General features: G+C 30.8%; 3 protein-coding genes across 5 annotated transcripts in view; all 3 read right to left on the reverse strand.

Annotated features, from left to right (window-relative positions):
• Positions 1–364: 364 nt before the first annotated feature.
• On the reverse strand, positions 365–1,172 carry LOC107481139 (uncharacterized). The gene is made up of 3 exons (XM_016101352.1): positions 831–1,172; positions 725–737; positions 365–642 (listed from the first exon to the last, which is right to left on the reverse strand). The coding sequence occupies exons 1-3, from the start codon at positions 1,170–1,172 to the stop codon at positions 365–367; spliced, it is 633 nt and encodes a 210-aa protein (XP_015956838.1).
• Positions 1,173–17,052: 15,880 nt separating this feature from the next.
• Positions 17,053–20,051, reverse strand: LOC107481349 (protein trichome birefringence-like 2). 3 transcript variants are annotated; one of them, XM_052258615.1, is made up of 5 exons: positions 19,172–20,051; positions 18,954–19,077; positions 18,602–18,792; positions 18,355–18,513; positions 17,053–18,072 (listed from the first exon to the last, which is right to left on the reverse strand). In XM_052258615.1, the coding sequence occupies exons 1-5, from the start codon at positions 20,011–20,013 to the stop codon at positions 17,730–17,732; spliced, it is 1,659 nt and encodes a 552-aa protein (XP_052114575.1). In that variant the 5' UTR covers positions 20,014–20,051; the 3' UTR covers positions 17,053–17,729. The 3 variants fall into 3 exon arrangements, with proteins under 3 accessions (XP_052114575.1, XP_015957116.1, XP_015957117.1); XM_016101630.3 differs by having other exon boundaries at positions 17,056–18,072; positions 18,885–19,077; XM_016101631.3 differs by having other exon boundaries at positions 17,951–18,084; positions 18,885–19,077.
• Positions 20,052–21,923: 1,872 nt separating this feature from the next.
• Positions 21,924–24,688, reverse strand: part of LOC107481348 (protein NSP-INTERACTING KINASE 3) — a gene marked incomplete in the record, with an annotated part of 3,621 nt that continues 856 nt past the window's right edge. Inside the window, 8 exon segments of the mRNA XM_016101629.3 lie at positions 21,924–22,577; positions 22,664–23,055; positions 23,212–23,553; positions 23,837–23,983; positions 24,090–24,184; positions 24,278–24,337; positions 24,439–24,510; positions 24,617–24,688. Coding sequence (XP_015957115.1) covers positions 22,248–22,577; positions 22,664–23,055; positions 23,212–23,553; positions 23,837–23,983; positions 24,090–24,184; positions 24,278–24,337; positions 24,439–24,510; positions 24,617–24,688 — 1,510 coding nt within the window.

Below are 24,688 nucleotides of genomic sequence, written 5' to 3' on the forward strand. Positions count from 1 at the left end.
TAGCATTAATGCACTTGGAGATATTGATCGTCATATGACCAAATCAACGGCCTTCATCAGCATACTGTGCCCACTGTGACCGTGACATTTCTTTAAGCTAGTTTGTAATAGCTACGTTTTCGCCTGTCAGACGGCCATAATAATGAGCAAACTCACGATGCAACTTTGAGTACGCTGTATTAATAAGAACCTTCTTCAAGTCTTTGTTCCTAAAGTGGGTCATGAAGTTGGCTGCAATGTGTCTTGTAGAAAACGCTTGGAAGGCATGAGGCAGTTTCTATAAACTCCCTTTGGCATTCAGTGCTCCATCAATGGACTTGTGTCTATCTAAAATCACTAACACCCCTGGTTGTGGTGTAACATGCTATCGTAGGTACGAAAGAAAGAACAACCACGCCTCCTTTGTCTCACCCTCAACAACTGCAAATGCAATTGGCAGAATGTTTGCATTTTCATCTTGCGCTATGGCCATCAACAAAGTTCCACCGTATTTACCATATAGGTGGGTGCCATCAATGGAGATAAGTGGCTTGTAATGCTTGAAGGCCTCAACACACGGTGGAAACGTCCAAAAGACCCGACGAAACATCACAGTGTCGGTGGAGGCAGGCCAGGGCTGTGTCATTAGTTGCACCCAAGTACCTAAATAGACATACATTAGTGGGCTTTTTGTACACGGTTGAATTATTTAATAGCAAATAACTACATTGGAAATAAATCTTACCTGGCAAGTACATCTACATAGCGAATAACCAATGAGGAAGCTCGTTGTATGACTCCTCCCAATCGCCATATATTGTAGCGATGACTCTCTATTTTGCAAGCCAAACCTTTCTGTAGAATGCCTTGTAACCAAAGTGATTCTCCACACCTCCTTGTAGAACCCTGATGTTGATTGTTGGATCGGCCTTGACCATCGTGAAAATGTGTTGCGCAATCACCTTCGAATCCAACCTATGATGATCTTGCCCCACCAAAGTTTGCATGCAAGTATGAGGACCAGTGTATCTCCTAACCTCCCACCTTTCTTGCTTTCGGTGATATGATATGAGTATGCTCCAATTACAACCGGGTCCGAACTGGATACATCGTGCATTGTACCTCAAATGGTCACTCTCTACTATTTTGTACTCCGCATCCCTCCTGATGCTGTAATGCTTAACTGCCAACATGACTTATTCCTTGTTCCCAACCTCAAACTCGTTGCTTGGGTCTTCTTCAGGACCTCCCTGGGTTAACAACCAATTCGAAATGATCTGGCCGGTCATATGGTCGAGAAATGGTAGGCTGTGTCAGAGCAATCTGTGTGTCACCGTAGTAGTTCATCTCCTCTTCCTCGTCACCATCATTAGAGATTTCGGGTGGTTCTTCGTCAACATCGTCTCCATAATCGGGGTTGACTTCATACTGTTCCATCATCGAATTTCTGATAGCAGAACCATCATGACTTTCAAGACCGTACAAACTTCAACATTAAACCCATCTTGACTACCCTCAGGTAGCATATTCAGATCCACCATTATCCTTCTGATAGTTCATCTAACAACTCCACTCGCCGGACTATCATCGACAGTATCTGCAGATGATCCTCGGCTACCGAAGTCAACAAGAAACACGTATAATTCCAACAGATGAATATTGGTCCATCGGTTGTGACACGACCTTATAAGCCGTACGTCCTCGTCGTCGTGCAACTGATACTTAATTCAAAACAATAGAAATATCGCTCGCAACCATGGTTTAATATACTAGTAACAAAGACAAAGACAATACAACTGTAATATACCTTTTATAAAACAAATTGCCGTCTATTTCGGTCGGATATCTGTAGTAAATTTTTCACCCTTTTAGATTCTTGCTGTCCGACGGAATGCAATATCACATTCTTCAAAGCTGTTAAACTATTGACCTCCAGTGTCATATAGGTAATTATCGGTTGGTCTAATCTAAAAATAATTGAACCTTCTTCATCATACACTATTTCACCATCGTAATGAATGGATAATAATGGATTTCCTAACATTATAGCGACAATATTAATAGTGAGAAAGAAAATAAACAGAGAAATTGTAGCTACTTGATCATATCTCCAATAGGCTTGCTTTTATTTCCAAACTCATCATGTAAGGCGAACTCTATATAAATTATAGAGTTCGCTAGGGGGTGCGGCGAACTTGCTGTTATTCCCAAAAAAATATTATATCCTTAAAAATAAAGCTGAAAAATCTTTTCTAAAAAAATAATTAATTATTTTATTTTATATATGAAAAAATCCATTGGAAAAATGAAGCAAAATTTTATTATTACATTGAATAATTTCACCTCTTAGTTCCATTTCAGAGTTTTTTTGTAATTTTTTTAAATATCATATAACAAAATGATCTCTTTCAAAATTATAAATAGTTATTATTGGGTACGTAGAAAGATTATGCATTAATAATAATTTATATTTTTTATTTTTTATGGTATCACTCCAGTCGTTTTAGTTACAGACTAATTCGTCACAAATTTAAACTTTATTTAAGGATTTGTTATTGGACAATCACTACAACAAAAGCGGCACTTAGCGGCGATTGCTGGAGCCGTTTAGCGGCGGTTTTGAACTGCTGCAAAATATTTTGCGGTAATTTAATGAAACGCCAGAAAATGGGGCGCGGCTAAACGGATAACGTCGGTTTTATTTAAACCGTCGCCAAATTTTAGTATTTTCATTCATAGTTATTAGAGTCGGATCGGACCGTCCGGTGGTCCAACCGACTCAATCGTTAAACCCGCGCTTCCACCATTAGACCCACAACGTGTGGATCACTATAGAATATCAAAAAGCTTTAACAATGTCATGTTACCACCAAGCCAAATGTCTCTTCGATGTATATAGCGCTAATAATTATATATATCATATGAACACATTTGATTGCCACACAGATATTTGTTGTATATTTTATATATCTGATCATAATTATTATAGGCACCTTATATATTGGGTAAAATGCACAATTAAATTAAATGGAAGATCAAATTACACAATTCTACCAAAATTGAAAAATATTACCAAGATCTCCCAAAAGCACATTCTTATGTAATTCGAATCAGTCTCATTTGAATTAGACAAACTAACACTAATTCGAATTAGTCCGGTTCGAATTAGTAGTAATGCTTGTAATTCGAATTTGTCCAATTTGAATTAAGTTTGCATATGTAGTCTTAAGGTGGTTCGAATCATGGTGATTCGAATTACACACGCTAGGACGTCCCTAGTAATTCAAATTTGTCTGCTTCGAATTAATTTTGGACCATAATAGATCAAATTAATTTACATCTATTTATATATGATCCAAGCATATATAAAGAGTACAATAAAGAGTACATTTAATAATATCCATAATGAATTCAATAAAGAGTATATTCAATCATAAATAAAAAAATAATAATTATAAATAATTTTTAATAATATTAAAAATCAAATATTTTCTAAAAATATTTATTAAGATTTAGAATTTAGTCTTTAATATTTAAAATTAATCAAATATTTGCCAAAAACATTATATTTTGTTGGTCAGTTAGTATTATTGAATCTATTAACCACAATAATATGCAGATAATTGATTGGTTTTTATATAAAAATATTTTTATTCTATTTAATATTTAATTTTAATAAAACATTAATTAATTTTGAATTTAGTTGTTATGAATTCTTATATCTAAGAATACAAGTTAAGATTGTTATTAAAAAAAATTAAATCTTTTATTTTAATAAATGTTCAACAAATCATTAAAATAAATGTTTTGAATTTTTAATGACTTGTAGAAAATAATTTTAATTATTATTTTTAATATTTTATAAAAAATATTTATAATTATTAATTTGTCCAGAGTATGATTTTATTTTCTTCTTTTGCATCAATGCAAATTTAAATGCCAATAAAGTAAACAAGAAAATCTTATTGGTAAATTTGTTTACATGAGTTAATATATATAGTTTATTTAACTTGTGAATTTTTTTACGTAAAACGAATGTAAAAAAAGTGTTATGAGTTTAAGTAATAATGATTTAAACATATGTAGCTTAAGATAATAGTGTTTACTTAACTAGATTATACCCAGATGGTTATTACTAAAAAAAACATTGCAATATGTGGTCAAATGCATTTTGCGGCTAGGGGTGGCAACACTACCCGAACCCGCGGGTACCCACCCCGCTCCTACCCGCTCGGGGCGGGTAATTACCTGCCCCCGCACCGGGGCGGGTTTTAACGGGGCGGGTTTTTGGGCGGGGTCGGGTTTAGGTTGAACCCGCCCCTACAATATGTTTTTAATATATAATATATGTAACATATATAAAATAATTAGTAAAATGATTAATAATATTATATCATATATAAATTTTTACTTTAATTTATATTATGTATGTAAATGGTGGTTATATAATTTTTAAAATTTAATTTTATTTGTTGGATTTAATAATTATAGGGGCGGATAGGAGCAGGGCGGGTACCCGCAGGGGCGGGTTAGGGTTTAACATTTTACAACCCGCGGGTAGGGCGGGGCGGGTTTGATGCGGGTTTTTTGTAGGGCAGGGCGGGGTCGGGTAGAGCAAAAACCCGCCCCTACCCGCCCCGTTGCCACCTCTATTTGCGACGGTTTAAACAAAGTCGCTGCAAAATGTAAAACAACAACTCACCTGATAGTACATATAGCGGCAGTTTTCGAAAAAACACCGCTAAATACAAGCCTGATTGAAATATAGCAGCAGTTGGTGAAAAACTGCCGCTAAATTTTTGCCGCTATCTGCTAAAATTGTTGTAGTGAATGAATTACTGCATACACATAATAGAATACAAATTCTCAATACTTATTTAATCGGATAAATTAAATAAGCCAATTCCTTGACTAAGTCATTTTAATATATGTTTTGTAAATTTTTTTTATAAAAGAGGTAAAAAATACTTTTTATTCATATCATTTTGTGATTATTTTTTAAGATTCATAATATTTAAGTTTATTTAATTTTGTCTCTAAATATTTTTAATTTATACTAAAATTATTTGTTAATTCTATCTAAAATATTAGGGACAAAAAGAAAAATACAAGAGTACTTTTTACACAAATTAAATATGTTAATTTTTATTTAATTTTTTTTAAATTAACATATAACTTATCCTTTATGATATGTTATTTTTTAATTGAATGATATTTTAATTTAGTTATTAATTATAATAGTAATTTGGGTTACTTTAATTTAATTAAAATTAATATTTTAAGTATAATAGAATTATTTTGTAATTGAGTTGTTATTTAAAATTGGTGATGGTATAATTTTAAAAATATTAAAGAAATTTTAAAAATACAAAATAATTTTCCACATTCAAGCAATTTTACATCCAAGTTCATCCAAGTGATTTGAGTTACGCATTTCTTTTCCCGGTTTCTTTCCTCCGTTACACTCCTTATTCTTCTTCTTCATTTCGAATGCTACGTCTTCTTCTTCTCTTTCTCTTTTTTTTCAATTTTGTTACCGTCGTCACCAACAACACCTCTTATTCATTATCGTTATCATTAAATTTGAATTTATATAATGGACAATTTTCAGTTAATTTTGTATTATACAATGGTTTCGTTTTGAGCTAATTTTCGGTTCATTCGAGATGCAAGTGTTTCTGAATTCAAATTTATATAATAGACAATTTTCGATTCATTTGGTATTATACAATGATTTTATTTTGATAATATTTTCGGTTCATTCGAGACGCAAGTATTTCTGAATTCAAATTTATATAATGGACCATTTTTGATTCATTTGGTATTATACAATGGTTTCGTTTTGATAATATTTTCGGTTCATTCGATCACCACAGAGAATCAAAATCAATAAAAAAGTTAGCAAAATATTGGTGCTGTTGGTGTTGACAATAATGATGATAAAGGAGGAAGAAAAAAAAGGAAGGAGGAGATCAAAGAAATTCAAATAAAAAAAGAAACAGAAGGAGGAGGAGGAAGAGGAGAAGGAAGAAGAGGAGATGGATGTGGTGGTACGGTGGTGGTGGTGGTGATGATGACGATAATAAAAAAAAAGATGAAGAAAAAGGAGAAGGAGAAGAAGAAGGAGGAGGAGGAAAAAGAAAAAAAAGAAGACGAAACTCGCAGTGTAAACTAAATGACTTGGATCTAAAATTGTTTGGATGTGTAGCAGGACTCAAAAAATCTTTTCCCAAATCTCAAAGAAGCCCTTGCCAACTCATCGATAATAAAATTTGTGTCAAATTTTTTAACAATATTCTTTTCAATACAATTAAAAGACAATTAGTAAGAAATTTATCTTCTATTTTATTTATGAGTCATTCTTCACAATGTGCTTGCTTGGGCGCTATTAAATCAATATAAAAGATATTTTTTCAATGAAAAATATATTTTTTTTTGTGTTTTTGGCAAATTTCTAATAGTAAAAGCACTAAAAAATAAAAAAAACATATTTTTTGAGAAATTACAATTTACATCTTTTTTTTAAGATTTAAAAAAAAGATATTTTTCACATAATAAATGAACAAAAAGTACTTTTATCTTATTTTATCCAAACATAATTGATAGATAAAAAGATATTTTTAAGAGATACCCAAATATAAAATCACTTTTACTTTTGTAAAAGATATTTTTTTGAGAATGGCGCCAAACAATCTGATCTTTTTCGAGAATGGCGCTCAAACAAACCTTATAAATGGTCTTTTTTTCCCTTGTGATTTGTAAATCATTTAAAGTACTGATTCATTAAACTGTGAATTAGGAAGATGGTGCTTTCTAGTGTAAGAGGCAGTGTTGTATAATATTTTGGTTTGTTTTACTAGTTATTCTGAGATGCCTGCATGCGCTAATATTTCTTAAAAATCCTTTTTCTGAAAAGGCAGGTTGAGGACCTCATCCGTAGCAAGCTTGCAAAGGAGGCTGCTGAGAAAGAACTTCAGGAGTTTTTAAAATTGCTGGTCTCGGCAAAATCAATGGCTTCACAAGATAAACCTCCTAAATTTTCATGGATGGATGACGAGAAAATCAGGAGAAGAATCGAATATCTTGAAGCATATGCTGTTGATTCATATCAAAATGATGAACATAGGAAAACAGCTGGGATGGTAACTTCTCCTCTCATACCTAGTTTGTTCTGATTTAGCATTGTTGCATTTGTTTTCTTATCTTTTAGTAAAGGATATCAAGTGATAAAATTACGAGAAGTTTAAGCATTTGAGTCTGAAAAGATGATTCACAAGCTGGTTGTATTTGGAATACTTTTTATGTATTTATATTAGATGTCATATCTCCATGACATTTAGTCCCTACTGAAGAAACTGGCTAACAACTTGAAAGGTGGCTTGGCATAGAGAAAAAAGAAGGGTTAAAATTTAGAATTTTTTAAAATATATATATAATAAAAATATTTTAAGTCATTTTCTATAATAAGGATATTGTAGTTATTTTTATAAAAAATATTAATTTGGATCAATTTAAGATTTAATTTATTGATTTTTCGGTTAAATCGATTTGTTTAATTTATTTTTGACAAACATAAGACAATTTAATCGATTATATAAATTAAATTTTAATTATTAAGAACGTCTTTAAAAAAATACGTTTTAAAATTCTTTATATGAGTGGTTCCTACATTATTACATGATAAAGTGATAATCTTTGAAAGAATACAAATACAATCCAACAATGACGGGCTTTAATGCGAGTTCTTATCGCTGTCACCAACTTAGTCAAGAAAATATATTAGCCGATATCATCAATATCTATATATCTGACCTACCACCAACATTAATTTATACAATTAGTGACAGAATATAATCCCAAACTTAAAATGGCCACTACCACTCTGATTTATGCTGCTAACACATTTTTAACTTATAGCTTTTCATCACCTAATATTATTTATTGCTTTTTTGACCCTAAATAAAGAACATTACTACTTTGGATCGCTACTATGATTAACCTTCTATTTACTTCATTTATATGATATTAATTATTTTCTTCAAAGATGCTTAAAGGAGGAGGAAAAGTAATTGAAAGCAACATACTCATCTATATCACCAGAAAAGTACCCCAGGGAACATAATTTATGTTATTTATTTAATTTTCTTTTCCCCGGAGACGACAAAGTAATCAGTTGGAGATTTTATACCATGGAAAAATTAGAAAGTAAAAATAAGTAGATGATAATATTATTAGGAAAGAAACGAAAAGAAAGGAACAGAATATATTATGATGTCCTATGAATTTTCATCTAAAAACGTGCAACTCTTCAGCTCACTTAAATGTTTGTGAAGACCCCATGTCTGCTCACTGATTCTGATAAAATTCACTTGTTAAGTTTAATAAATATATCCGTAAATTAATAACACTTCTAATTTAATTTTGTGTAAAAATATTTTACTATATACAATTATATTATATGTAAACTAAAAATTAGCTACTAAATTATTCAATTATATAAAATATATGTTAGAATATAAAATAAATATTAAAAATAATTTAAACAATATAAATATTCATATATAAATATATAATAACTAATTTGGTGACTAATATTTTATATGCGTTCATTAATTTTGAAAAATATATTATATGTCTTGTTCCCAACCTAATGTAAAAAGCTCTACTAGAAAACAAACATGATAACAACCAACATCACTCAGTATTTAGAGTAAGTCTCAACTAACTATTAAACAAGATATAAAAAAAAAGTAAACTCATTCACCATTTTTATTTTGAAATTACCTTTGTATCATTTTCACTTTTTTTTCTTTTTTTTTTAATACTACACTTTCATCTATCATCACCACCAATGATCCTTAATCCTAAATTTTATCTTAAACTCTAAGCTATAAATTTTAAATTTTAAATAGATAAAATACTATTTTGGTCTCTAATGTTTGAGTCAAGTTTTAATTTGACCTCTAACATTTTAAACGTCTTATTTTTGTCTAAAAAAATCAAATAGATCCAATATTATCCTAATATTAAATTTGACACTAATAATTAATGGAATAAATGACATGGACATTAACAATGTTTATTTTTAAGTCATATATTTTTTTTACGTATTTAAAAAACAAAACCAAAACTTTCTTAGTAACAATCTCTTCTCAATTTTCTTGTAAAAGAAAATTTTCCACATCCTAATAATTAATCATTAACTCTCAAGAATTAAAAAAAAAACATTTATGTTAGTGATCGTTAGTTAGTAGGTCAATCTTATTTACGTACTAAAAACAAATGTTATTGACTTTTTTTTAGTATACTAATTGTTCATGTCAAATTTAATCGTGGGATAATATTGAATTCATTTAAAACTTTTTTAAACTAAAATAAAATGTTTAAAATTTTTTGAAACTAAAATAAAATATTTAAAATATTAAGAAATAAATTAGAACGTAGGTCAAATATTATGTAGCAAAATAATACTTTATCCAACTCTAAATTCCACATCTTCCAAAAAATAAAAAATAAAAAAATAATTTTATGATAAATTAAAAATATTAACTAATTAAAAATTAATTGTTTATACTTGTTCGCTCTGATTATTGAAGAGAAATTCTAACATTTTCCTTCAAACATATTATTTTCCTTCTTTTTCTTTTTAATTTTGTTGGTGACAGAATTTTTCCAACAGTAAGTCGATAAAGAAACACTGATCTTGCGGTTTGTGTTTTGGTCATAAAATCATCTAAAGAATTTGTCAAGAATTGGAGAATAAGAGCCCAAAAAGGCCCACTAGTAGTTCTATGATGGGCTTCTAAACTTTTGGTCAGGTATTGTGGGCTTCTTCAATCAGTTATTTAAAGTGCTTTTCAATAGTTTTCCAAACCAGAGCCAAACTCCTGACCAAAGAAAAAAAAACCAAACAAAACTTGGTAAATGTTATAGTGTCTATCATTTTGTACTTAAGTTACTATTTTAAATATTTTATTTTTTATTTTAAAAAAGAAGTAAGACAATTTAAACATCATAACAAAGACACAGTAGAACTCATCACCAAAACTTTCCTTCTCACCTGAAGGGAAAACTCTGACAAAAAAACTTTGGCTTTGTAGAGTGAGACATAGAGAGAGGCTAAAACCTCATAAATTTGCAACTTATATTTTAATTTTTAAGTACTTATGTGAGCCTTATCATCAATATCAAATAAAATAAAACCCGTATTTTAATTGAAATTCATAACCCACCGTATAACCATGAGTATTATAATTAAGAACTATATAAGTATAACAAAACTAAATTATTCTATTGTATTATTTTTTATACATATGTAATTGTTATCATATAATTTGTCAGTATAAACCTGTTTATCAATTTTTTATATGTTTTATACTAAAATTTTTTCTTTTGAAAATCAACAATTTAAATTCTATTTTTTTGGTTATATACTTGATATTTTGTTATGATACTATTTATTTTAAAAACTTAAATTTATAAAAAGAAATATATAAATAATTTATTTCTAACAATAATGATATAATTAATAGCTAAAAAATTACATAATGTACATGTGCTTCACATTATGTAATAGGAATGTTTGCGATGCGGTTTTGAGTAAAAAATTTATCCGATCTGAACACTAATTTTATTTGCGGTGCGGTTTGAATATGATGCTTTCTAAAAAAAATCTGATCCGATCTAATTCGATCCAATTTTAAGCGGTTTGGATTTGATTGGATTTATGGTTTATAAATTAAAAAAATTAAATACATATAACAAGTCTCAACATCAAATTTTAAATAATCAACAATGACATAACAAGTCTCAACAATATCTTAAAAAGTCAACAATAACATAACAATAAAAATAAATGATAGGTTATTTAAAATAAATATATAAATAACATTTTAAACATAAAATATTTATTAAATAATAATAATATATGAATAATATAAAAATATATAAAAAATTGAACATGTTATAAGTATAATTATAAATATAATAATAAAATAATAATATTATAGCACATTGTACGGTTTGGATTAAATTGGATCGGTTATAAAAATTAGATCCAAAATCCGATCCGATCCAACAGTTTGCAAAAAATATAATACAATCAAATCCGAATTAATACGATTTTAATCGATTTTTAATTTAAATTGAATTGAATAGACAGTTTAATTTAGATCAGTTTAAATTTAAATATTTCTATTATATAAAAAGTTGGAAAAAAAAAAAAAAACGTGTAACTACTTGGTCTAAGCCTTGCTAATTTGCTATGACATGTGGAAGGTGGAGGGACACGTTTATAATTACTGTGATGATGATGGCTCCTTTAGCAATAGTAATCAACCAAATTTGAAAAGCAAATCAAACAGAACTCACCGTAAAACTTGGAAATTTCGGATTACAAAGGGACCCAAACTTTGATTGCTGATTATTGCTAATTGGAACCAACTCATCATATGTTAGTATTACTAATACACCCCTATTTGGTGGCACGCTTTCATTCGTATCAATAAATGTTTGGAAAAAAATTAAAATTATTTTATTTAATATTTATTAATTATCACTAAAATAATTATATAATTATAAATATTATATGTATAAAATTATAAATATTATATTATATAAAAAACTTTAAATACTATCTCATTAATATTTCCGCATTTGTATATGGTAGGCCATAATGATTTTCAAATCATGAATACAACAACAAAGTTGATATAAATAATTGTAACTCAAAGACAAATAATCTTGTTTTTTTTTTTCCTCTCACAAAGTGTTAAACGGGGTTGTTGTTTTATCTTAGCATTGTATAGGAATTAAATATTAAATTAAATGTTGGATCGATATTTATTTTATTATTGTTAGATTTTAATATATATGATAACATTTCGATATCTTAGCTTTTTTATTTTCACATTTAAATTATGTTCAAAAAGACACGTTGATAAAACTAGTAGATTACCCTCTATCTCCATACAAAGAAAAATAATAGGCTTTAGTTCTTGGCATCTACAATCTACATATTGTAAGTGGCTACAATATAATAATACTTAAAAAAAAAAGATTAGCTTCTAAAAGGGAACTTAAAGGCAATAACAATTTTGTTTGTTTTCTTAAAGAAGAAGCAAGGCGAAGAAAAAAGGTAAAAGAAGTGAGAAACTGTACTCCAATTCAAGTTTAAGTTATTGGTTAATGTTGATATAGTTTTTTTTGTTGTCCTAATTCGATAGGTTAAGGACTAATTTGTCACGAATTGAAGTTTTATTTAAGAGTCTGTCACTGGCCAATAACTTACTCTACATACACAAAATAAAATTTGAACTCTAACACTTATTTAAGCGGACGACTCGACCAACTCAGATTAGTTTGTTACTGTTGATATAGTTATATATAGGTTATGCTAACGAGTAATTGTTGATAAGCTTTAAAACTTCCAACAGCACCAAATACATAATTTCTTTTTCTTATATTCTTAACAAATAATTGTAATAGGCTCTATTTTATGGACATGGAAGACTTGGGTGTGCTATTCTCAGATGTGGAGTTATGGCATACAAGATAAAAATGTAGGACAGATTTTTCTGAGCCAAAGGTAGAACAACTCAGACCATGCGAATTTTTTAGAAATGAAATTTTGCTTCACAAATCGCATGATCCGATTTGTACATGATGGAATTTGAAATTTGAAACACGCAATTCGAACCCTCCGTTTTACTTGTTCTGGCTAAATTATTGAGCAAAACGCAACTCAGATCGTCCGTTTTCAGGAACACAACTTGCAAAATCTAAATTCTGGTTCCTCTGATTCCACAACGAGATAAAGCACCTCTACTCTCCATATACGAGTCCAACACCTCCTTTCCTTCCATATTCAAATTAAAAAGCGTTTTTAATACTCCTGATATAAATGTCATACTTTTATTATTATAGGATAATATAAAAGGAGATTTTTGTTCACTGCTTGCTTGATGACGCTTTTTATTTTTGATACGAAGAAGAGAATGTAGTAATACAACACTGTGGAGAAGAGAGATGTTTTTCATATATATGGTGTCAGCAGAAAACGGACCCTCCGTTTTGAGTTTGGAAAAAAATAAAAAAAGTTAAAAATTCTAATCAGACGGTCCGATTTATAATTTCAAAAATAAAAAAAATTTTAATGTTGAAATCGGACCGTCTGATTTTCATTTTAACAAATTAAAAAAAATACAAATCAGACCCTCTGATTTGATATTTATTTTCTTCTTCAAGCAAATCGGACCTTCCAATTTGTAGTTTATTTTTTTCTTCAAATAAATCGGACCGTCCGATTTAAATAAAACACCATATAAAAAAATACCTAATCTTCCAATATCAATATATTACACATGTATTTAACCAATATAAAAAAAATTAGCCACTCGATAATAATGTAAAGCATCTATTTTTAAAAGCGAAAAGTAAACACTTAAATTAATTCTCAATAAATTTTAAATTTGATATTTTAGTTTATAATTAATTTGTATTATTTTAAGTTTTAAAAAATTAGTTTTATTAGTTAAGTTAGTTTTTCTATCACTTTTAGTTTTAATATTTATATCAAATAAATAAATATCTAATAAATTTTATTATTATAAATAATTAAATAAAAAATATTTTAAAAACAAATTAGTATGTACATTTTTAAATTAAAACGATAAATTAAAAATATTCTTGAAACAAATTAGTATGTATATTTGAATGGAATAATTATTGAAAAATTCTTAAGGTGGGTAATTTTTAGTATTTTAAAAATTATTGTCTTTAATTATTTTTTTAACATAGATTTTAACAATTTATATGTATAAACTTTAAAAAATTATAAATATAAACGATATTGATTCATATATATAAATTCATTAGTTATGTAGATTAAAGATTCTAGCATTCGATTAAACATTTCTTAACTCTTAAGAAATAATTCAAGTGTATGTTTACTAGAAAATTATGAAAAAAAAGGCAATTGCAAGTATAATAATGGATTAAAATAATGTTATGCATCTGAATTATTTGTTAACAAAATCTAACTAAATTAATTTAATATAATAATAATTAATAATTATAACTAATATTATTTTAAATTTTATTATTTAATTTAGTTTATTTTTATTATTAGATGTGTACCATTACTCAAAAGATTAATAGCTAATTATTAGTTCAATTAAAAGCAAGGTATTTGGAGTTTTGGACACGCGTTGCAAAGTACAAAAGTGAAGAAAACAAAAGTGACCTAGCTATTGTAGGATAGCTATGCCGGGATTGATATTATCACTTTTGTGATTTCTTCTTTTAATTATTCTTCATCATTCTTATTTTGTTTTTATAATGATGGAAACAGAATTATTGTGAAAATAATTTGCAATGACTTATAATAAAATAAAACATTATCAATTAAAGAATAATAATATCTATTTCTCTATTTTTGCTAGCACAAAATAATCGACACAATTAGTAATAGTCTCATAGTTCACAAGAACATATTTTAAAAATATGATAATACATTTGTTTAAAAACTTTTATGTATTGAGTGTATTGAAGTGTAAAAGAATTATCTTTAATAGTTTTTATTAATTTTTCAATATTTTAAAATGTATGTTTAAGATAAATATTAACAAAATTCATTGAAAAAATAAATTATTTTATAAAAGAAATTAAAAAGGATAGCCTTGGTGGCATGGGTGATGAGAAGGAAGGGGATTAGTGGATGATACATATTGAAAGCAAAAAGTGAGGGATAGATGAGAATCCGCTAGTGGATTCACTGATGCGTCACGAGAACCCTCCAATAATCAAAAGTCAAGCACAAATGAAAAAGAAAAAAGAAAAAAGAAAAAAGAAAAAGAAGAGATGTGGTCGGTACACATGTTTTAAAGCTTATTATTATACAAATAAAGAAATTTAATTTTGATGTAGTTAATATAAATTATTTTATATATTTATTTAATTATATTTATTATTTTAAATAATTATTTATGTAATTAATATAAAAAAATTATTTTTATTGATATAATATCATTTAATAATAAATCACTAATATATATATATTGAATAGTCACATCATTTAATGGTACGAAATAATTATATCATAAGTGGATATACTCTCTTTTTTGGAAATTTAACATGACTATCATGTTATTAAATTCCCTGAATTGCCTATGAGGGAAGGTAATATTACCTAGGGTTTTTATCTATGTAAGTCGTTATGGACACAAGTAGCTAGATGGCTATTCATATAGGCCTAAGTAGAAGATGAAGAATGGGACTATCAAAATTAGGGTAGGGATATTAACACTTCATTCCATTTGATTAAAAAAAGTTGTGAAAAATGGAACAATAATTATGGTAGGTCTAGTGTGAAATAGAGTCAAATAATGGATGGGATTCAACAAGTTAGGTAATTAATTAGGTTAAGATTATCATGATAATTGATAAAATCAAATATATAATCATTATATAATTTTGACTACATGTGTGTATTTATTTTAATATTGTACATACAGTAGTACATTAAATAAATTAACAAAATTTATTTATTAAAAATAATTTAATATTTATACTGATTAAATAGTGACTAAAATTACTAAAAACTGCTCTTTCTAAAATTTTTTCTTTAATTTAAATTTGGTTAGTATCACTGTGTACATGCTTTTCCAATTGCAACTATTACTTTTCATTGGTACGAGGGAAAAAAAAGAACAAATGGTTAAATTTGAGTTAATCATGATGGTTTTTTCGTCATATTTTGACTGATGGCATAAAAAATGTGTTAATATAGCACGTCAAGTGATATTATAACACATATCTAATAATCTTAATTAGTGGATAACATAATAAATTTATAAAGTTAGATCAAATTAATTCAAATTGAAGAATTTTAATACTTCAAAGTCCTCCCTCAATTAAGTTTTGATTTAATAAAATGAAAAAGTACAGGGACTAGCAACTTTATTAAATTTTAGCGAACATATAACTATCAAAAGAAAAGTGAATAATTCTACACCATTGGATGAAATCTCACACCATTAAAAATATTATTGATGGCTACTTGATAACTACAAATTACAAAAGTTGCTGATCCCTAACATTTAATAAACTTATCATGTTAATAGCAATTTATTGTGATATTAGTTAATGTGTCACATTAGAATATTTTGATATATGTCATCGACAAAAGAAGTGACTGAAGGATCAACATGATCAACATGATTAAATTAAAATTTTTGAACTACGAATTTGGTTAAAAAAATTTTGGGGACCAATTTAGAGAACTAAGTGATTTTTTAGAGACGAATTTGACTATTTATTCGAGGGAAAGAAAAAAAGTTAAGGCATTTGGATAATGAATAGATGATAGCACTACTGATGACTACTGATGAAGAGTTAGTTGTCATGAGAAGTTATTTATTAAGGCAATGGCTGCAAAATAATAACTTCTCTACTAAGTAGCGTTCTCTATAGAGAAGAAGGATCACTTGAATGATGGAGCAGCTTTGTTGGGAAGAATCTACCCATGGCTCTTGAAAGAGAAGCATACATGGAGGATATTGTGTAGATTCTTCACACTTCTACTCCACTTTCAACACAGTTTGCCTAAGGCCTTATACTATGTAGCAGAGGGAAATTAAATCATTCTCCAGCTCCAAAGTTTTATATGTATCAGAAGCTTTAATTTGGGTACAGCCTTGGCAAACCGGCAAGTCACAAGAAGGCACTAATGGACACTCCTATATATACATATAGAAGGGTCCTTATATGGCTATGTATCAATCAATTCAATTCTGTACTAGTTAGTTCTTCTTCTTCAATTAGAATTTAATAACCTAAGAAGATGTTCCTCCTTTGAGAAGCTACTAGCTCTTCAGTTTCTGCAGATGAGTATGTAGGTAGGTAAATGTTTGTGTCTGTCTCTTTTTTTTTTTCTTTTTCTTTTCCCTTTTTCATGCGTGTATGTATGCTTCTTGTGTTATGGACTTATGGCCTTACATTCAATAAAAGTTTTCATCTGATGTTTCATTGTTGAAGTTAATTATCCAACAATTTCTTGACCTTCCAATGGGGAACATGTTGAAATTGTTGGTTTCCAAGATCTAGATGCCTATTTAGCCCCTTATTGGTTTAACACTTCAATGGATTATCAATTCCCAGTTCCCTTAGGACAGCTTCTACCTCAGTAATTACTTAAAAAAAACAACACCCTTTTACACAAAATTTGATTCTTCATTATTGTCTGCAACCAAATCTGTCATAAGATACTGAAAATAACAGCTAAAAAATTTGAAAATGATGTGCCATCCAAGGTATAATGGCATGTCCTTGTAGCTAGATGAGTGTAATTTGTAAAAAGCCTATACACAATCTTGTCACTCAATCAAACTATATATAGCTAACTCAATACAACCTTATATATGAACAACATTTCTAGTGGAAAAAACTCAGAATTAGACATTCGAGTTGTTTGAGCTGATGATATACGTGTGCCGGGTGGCCATTCTCTTGGTCGCGATTGCGAGTTGGAATATTGAAGCGATTACTCTTCCGGCTTTCCGGTTCTTCCATTTCTCTTATTGGGGCATGTGGTTCGCAGAATGTTTTTACATTTTCGAGAATTTTCATAAAATTCTCAAAAAGTTTCCAAAAATGTAAAAACATTCCCCAAAACACAAGCTCCCTAAATCCCAACTTGCAAATGCACAGTGGGCATAAAACCCTCTTGAAATTAGTAAAATAGTGGAAGATCATCAAGTTTTCCAAGTTCCCCTTCCATCTTTTAAGAGAGAAACATATAGTAATTCATTCCAAGTATCTGGCACTCCTGGTAAACACCAATGGCTGCAATCTTCAAATAGAGAGTTGTTCTGATCTGTTGTTGATGGTTTATAATCCTTTCTATATATGGAAGGATGCCCATCTTTTCTGTAATCAGTAAGCCTGCTAATGTTCATGTACACAACTGGTGTCTTCATGTTATGGATAACATACTCCACAACCCTCATCTTTGAAGGATACTTTTGCAAGTAAGTTTCATTGAATATTGGCTCAGTTTCTTTGTGGCACTGTCCTCCTGAGTTCCATTGCCCTCCCCTGAAGAAATGTCTTAGAATTTTGAATCAAAGCCATCCATGCAAGTTCAAAATATTAATTAAGGCTGTCAAACTCTCAAATGAGCCAGTGAACTCTCATGATTAAGAGTTTACAAATTGAGTTTTGATGTAAGTTGAAGGGCCAATTGTGTTATTTTGACATATATGCAATAAAATGGTTGCTACAGTTTTTGAACACTGAAGAAAAGTCCACACAGTACTGTTAATTAATCATATACATAATAACATAAATGAATGGAAGCTAAGTAGAAAAGAGTGATACCAGAAATGTGTAGTTGAGTATCCCCTGAAGAAAACCCGGGTTTGATTAGGATCAATGTGTCGGTCAACCCATGTAGCCCAAGTGGTCAAAGCCCTCTTGTATGCATCCAAAGCCTTAAGTCTTGGGTATACATGGTTCCCTTCTTGATAGTAATCTTCTCTGAAAAGGGAATTATGGTATATACTCATGAATCAATGTATGAAGAATATTGGAGCAACTAGCTAGATTCTTATGATGATGAACTGACCCTTTAGATGTTTTCTCATGGGTCCACCAATGTCCTGTGTTGAAGACTATGATATCAGCATCCTCATACTTTTTAGTTGTTTGGTCCATCAAATCCAGCCTCAGTGTCTCAAATGTCCCATTCTTGCCTTTGAGAGTTGACTCTTGAACAATGAATGGTGACATAACAAAATCCACCGAGCAATTATAATCCTAACATGAACAACACACACCAATAAATTGAGTTATGTTAAATTCAATTGAATAAAAAATAATAGTTATATATATGGAAGAAGCTTGCTTGCCTCAAATCTAAAAGCATAGACACCTTTCTTCTTAAATTCCCTTTTTCCCGAGATCTCAAAAACACGTGCCTTGTTTTTTATGCTTTGGCGAAGGATGCATACAAGGGACTCCCACATGTTCCTGTTAAGGGAATCTCCCACAAAAACCAACCTCTGTCCTCTAAGCCTCTCCAGAAAATCACTTGCATTCAAACTGTCATATGAGTGTATATCAATCATCAATACTTAACCAATGATATCTTATAAAAGATATTAATATGTTCTAAATAGTGAAAATTAATAAATACCTTGGAATGTGACACCCATTTGGCTTCCACTTCCACTTGACATACTCAGAATCAGGCCTCTTATTACTGTGACAGTCAAAATCTCTGTCAATGAAGGGACAAGAACCTAATGGATAGTAAGGCTTTGAATCATCCCTTACCCACTTCCCACCAAATATGTTACAATTCTCATACAAACCATCATGAATAATGCCAGTTACATTCTTCTTGCTTTGCTCATACCCCACATTATTAGGACTACTTATAATTAAACTTGAAGAACTTTTCATTTCTGTCCCATTGTTATTCCCTTCCCCAGAAACACTTGAATAATTTGTAACAACCCTTATTCCTCCATCATGAAAGTTTGAATCTTTGGAGATCCTAGATGAATTCCCACCACCTGCAGTTTTCCTTGAAATTACTCTTTCCTCATCATGTGCATGCAAGGTTGCATTGTTGTTTCTATTATTCTCATTAGTAGTAGAATTCACCAAAATAGTGCTATTGTTCTTCACATGAACAGAAACACTTGCTAAAGTTGAAGTTTCATGATGAGAAACATTATTAGAAGGGTGGAAGTGATTGTTACAAGGTGAAGAATAATAAGTGTCATAAAACGGTGGAACAAAGACATGTTCAACCTTGGGAACCGAGTTATTAGTACCGAGGAAGAAGAACAATGAGATTATGAAAAGAGAAGATGCAACAACTAAACCAAAACCAGCAAACACTTTTCTCCTGTGGGAAAGAAAAGACTCAGAGAATGAAGAAATCCTCTTGGTGTTGTTCATGGAGATGGAGAAGAAGAACAACATGCATGCCCTTTTCTTCTGTCCCAATGAGTCATTAATCCAAGGCATGGAACAAGTGCCAAAATACAAGAATAATTAAATAAACAAATAAATTCAAAACTGTAAACTTCTTTTTTTTTTCTAATTATTATTCAAAATTCTTAATTTCTTTTTTTTTGAAAAAAAAAAATACTTGGATAGAGATTACTGTTTGGGATGCAAGATAATATGATTAAATTGTTTTGACTTAAATAAATGTGCAGAGGATTTTCCATTTTGGGATATAAGTTCAAAGTGACCGACAATTTTTATCATTTCAAATATATTTATTTATTTGACGAGAAAAAAATTGGCCGTAGAATTACCTATACTTGTTAATAGTAACACTATGTCATTTAGGTCCCCCCCAAAAGAAAAAGAAAAGAAAAAACAAAAATGTTCGAACACCTGTGATTGAGATTTCAGATGAGCATTGTTGTTTTCTTATAGCAAACTATGCACTATATATGCACAAAAAGTGCAAGTTGTCCTGCTAATTGTTTTTACCCTAAAAAAGAATTGAATGGCCTCTTCTTAGGTAATTTCGAATTCAATTTTTAGTGGTTAAACAGAGTTAGAAAAATCCGGTTTTCAAACGTTATCAATGAAATCATGCTCTTAATCCTTTCAGAGTTTTTTTTTTTTAATCGAAAATAAGAAAATTCGAATTCAGAATCTTTTAGATGATATATAATTCATTGGCTTAATATCTTCAAAGTTTATTTATTTAATATTTTCAAATCATTTCTATTTTTCTAAACCACTAGTGTTTTGAAATCTTCCCAACTCCAATTACTGGCTGAATCAGATTTAACTTATCATCAAACTTTTTTTTTGGTCTTGACTTATCATCAAACTTGTTTAGCACTTTATCTACACAATCACAAATACGAACTTAATATCCTAACATCTTAACTTGGACACTATTTACAGCCTGGTAACAATGAATAAAATTAGAATTTGTCACTTTTCTTTTGTCGTATAACTAACTACACATGTATTTAATTTATCTGGAACTATTAGAGATTTAGAGTAGAATCTATTTTTTGAGAAATATGAGTTGAAGTAATAAATAATTCAGTTCATTCCTATCCAGATAATGAATGTTTAGAATTTATCTCATGAAAGAAGACATTAGTTTTATCAATAAATTATAGCTTAAATAGGATAACCTCTTCGTACTCGTCTAAAAGATCAGAGTTCAAATATCTCTTAAAAAAAGAAGACATTAGTTTTTCAACCTAAATCATTCCGGCAAATGAAATAAAATGGAGGGACAGTTTTGTAAAGGTGTTGTTTGCAAAAGCGTAGTAGTAAAAGAGATGGATGCCACGTGGCACGTGTAAAGGAGCAAGTGATAGTGTAAGTAAAAGTGCATGTGGTGGTGGTGTTCCCCGTGAGGTTGTGTGGGGCAGCACCGCATTCACTCGCCGCTGTGATTAAGACGCGTGGAGCACATGGGGTAGGTAGGAGAGTGCTTCGTCATGGGTGAGCGTGATAAATCATGATTCATGAGAGTGCAGAGGAGCACAGCGTTACTGAGATGCAGGTTAGCTTTTTTTTCAATGGGGGTAGTGGGACCCTTTGCGTTGCGTTGTAGTGAATCCCTGGCGGTTAATCAATGCGGCGACACGATCCGCAGACATATTCCAGCTCTGCAGTTTAATGTAGTGAAGTTCTGCCACGTGGCTTCATATTTGACTACGTTGGAATTCGCCGCTTCACGCCTTCACCCGAAGGCCACTAGCGGCTAGCTGGTTAGTTCCACTGCTCCACAGATGGTTTCTTAATTAAAAAAAAAACTAGCCCAACTATTGAGCTTTCCTTTTGGGCTATAGTGTACCCATTTAAGAAAATTTGGGCCTTAAATTGCATTGGACAGAACTAGCACAACTGTGACAAAAATGTAAAATAGCCCAATTCACAACCAAGAAGGGAAATAACGGAATAGGTGTCACTCACTGTACAAAAAAAAGGAGATGAAGGATTCTTGCGTTTTATATGCTAACTTAATTTGGGCTCCGGTTCCGTTTCGATACCAAAAAAACTAGAATTCTCCACCGTTGATTCAAAATTCTTTTGAACCAACTACAATGCATGAGTTTCCTTACTTTTCTTTTAAAGAACTTTTTACAGAAGAATACAAGCAATCATATTCATAGCTATTGACATTAGACACCAAATACATATATAATAATGTTGTGTTTTTTCTTTAACCGTTGAAACTACATCTATATATAGTGGAAAGCCAAGATGATTTGTTGTCACCTTGGGCCAGAAAGCTCCATAGCTTCTAATATGAGTGAAGATTCTTCTATGAAATCTGAATATCTTTGAGGGTTATTTTCACTATTACTAGATCGGAGCCTTGGTGTTTCAATCTTGTGTGACTGTGAGGCCTCCCATCTCTCAGCTAATCCATCACCTTCCAACATCTTCAATGCTTCTGACATCTTCGGGCGATGCGAAGGCTTGAATTGTGTGCATAATAATGCTACCTGAACCATTTCTTCCAACTCAAGCAAATCAAAACTTCCTCTTAGATCTTTGTCCACCATTTGGCTTAATCTTCCATCTTGGTGGAGCTTCTTAACCTGAAAGCTCATAATAAACACAAGGATTGTAATTTACTCACCAAATGCTAACTTGAAGGGGAAGCAATGAGAAGAATGAGGGTTACCCAATCAAGCATGACGCCCTTCTGGTTTGCTGCTCGCCCGAAATCTACAGCCTTATGGCCTGTGATTAGCTCAAGAAGCAAGATTCCAAACCCAAACACATCAGTCTTCTCTGATGACTGACCTGTTGATAAGTACTCTGGAGCAATATGGCCGACAGTTCCGCGGACAGCAGTTGTCACATGAGTATCTCTGTGATCCAGAAGCTTAGCCAAACCAAAATCGCCAACAACTGCTTCGAAATCTTCATCTAGCAATATATTGGCTGCTTTGACATCACGATGAATAATTTTCGGATCACATTGTTCATGCAAATAAACCAACCCCCTTGCTGTACCTATCGCTATTCTCTTCCTCCTCACCCAATCTAAGGCTGGCCGACCATGAACATGATCTGTTATCAAATCCGAAACCAAAGCCAGGATTAAGTAATGAGTGTTGAAGATAGGAGTGTATTCTTCAGCAACTAGAAGCTGAAAATATCATTGCTTAGCATACAAGAAACAAAATAGAAACAGCAGTGTTCCATCATGGAGGCTAAGTAGCTAACCTTTTAATTTAGAGGCTACACTGCCATTGGACATATAAGGATAAACAAGGAGCCTTTCATTCTGAGTACTGCAAAATCCACTGAGACGCAGAAGATTCCGGTGCACAGCCAAACTTATTGTCTCAACCTCTGTCTGAAATTGGATCTCACCACCAGCAGCATTGTAATCCTTCAACCTTTTAACTGCCACAATTGTTCCATCATTCAAGCACCCTTTGTAGACTATTCCAAAGCCACCCTTTCCTAAAATATTCTTTGAACTGAAATGGTCTGTTGCGGCTCTAAGCTCTTTGAATGAATACCTCTTCAAATGACCAAGGCGCACCTCAGGGTCGTATTGCTCTGACAAGTAACAAAGAAAGTACATTGAATACCACACAGAAGAACTAAAGAAAATATCAGAACACTAATCATGCTTATAAAATTAAGTTCAAACCTAATAAAAAAAAAGATATTATGGATACCAGGACTCTCAAAATGCATGATTTCCTGATATGGTATCTCATTAATATCACATCAGGGTTGCATTTGGATTTTGCGCGTATTCATGATCAAATTCTATATTCAACTACAATGTAATGTTCATTAAAACATTTTCAATGGGGAAGATGAAGAAAAGACTAACCGCTAACATCAAAGAATATCTGCTGATTCTGTCTGTATCGCCGCCAAACGAGAAACACAACAATAATTACAATGATAAAAGCAGAACCGAAACTCGCACCAAAAGCAACTGCAACACGATGGCTTTTGTTGCTAGAGTCTGATTGAGCTGGACAACAGACAACCCCCATGTTCCAACATGTCATGAAATTGTTAGAAATAATTAATTTGAAAGTTGAATACACAGTTTAAGGGGGAATGCATGCCACTGGTACCTGTTAGAGCATCTGGAGGGAAGGAAAGTGGTTCTGGCAACACATTAGAACAGTTATTTGCTTTTGGACCACATATTAACGGGTTACCCTCAATCCTGAAAGTTAAAATTGAGCAAGATATTGATACATCACTTTTTGCATCAAGCTTGTCTATAGAACAAAAGACTACAAAAATAAAATGGTCTTACTTGAATGTTCTTGCTGTTACTCTTGGCAAAGAACCACTCAAATTGTTATAAGAGAGGTCCCTACATAGATTGGACCAAATAGTTAACATGCCATAGATATTGTTAAATATTGCGACAGATATAACTGAAGAAAAAGGGGTTAATAGCACAAAGAAACCTACACAAGTGTTAGACCTTCAATGTTACTAAGAGACTGAGGGCATCCTCCGGTAAGGCTGTTATTGTTCAACCGCCTGACACGTACATACCGCAAATTTAAATGACCATCAGAGATAGAATGTCAAGAGTCATCATCAAAATCCACAATCTTCACATCAAGAAAGGAAAATTGCAACTTACAGGTAGTTCAGGCTTGTGAGGCCTCCCAAAGAACTTGGTATCTCACCACTAAATGCATTATTGGAAAGGTCA

The sequence above is a fragment of the Arachis duranensis genome, chromosome 3 (assembly GCF_000817695.3).
Source record: "Arachis duranensis cultivar V14167 chromosome 3, aradu.V14167.gnm2.J7QH, whole genome shotgun sequence".
NCBI classification, from domain to species: Eukaryota; Viridiplantae; Streptophyta; class Magnoliopsida; order Fabales; family Fabaceae; genus Arachis; species Arachis duranensis.

Excerpts from the sequence above, each read along its gene's own strand:
- LOC107481139 (XM_016101352.1), bottom strand. The coding sequence starts at position 1,172 with ATGTTGGCAGTTAAGCATTACAGCATCAGGAGGGATGCGGAGTACAAA.
- LOC107481349 (XM_016101630.3), bottom strand. The coding sequence starts at position 20,013 with ATGCCTTGGATTAATGACTCATTGGGACAGAAGAAAAGGGCATGCATG. Across the intron at positions 19,078-19,171 it reads AATGGGTGTCACATTCCAAG|TTTGAATGCAAGTGATTTTC; the intron begins GTATTTATTAAT and ends CTCATATGACAG. Across the intron at positions 18,073-18,354 it reads TACTCAACTACACATTTCTG|GGGAGGGCAATGGAACTCAG; the intron begins GTATCACTCTTT and ends ACATTTCTTCAG.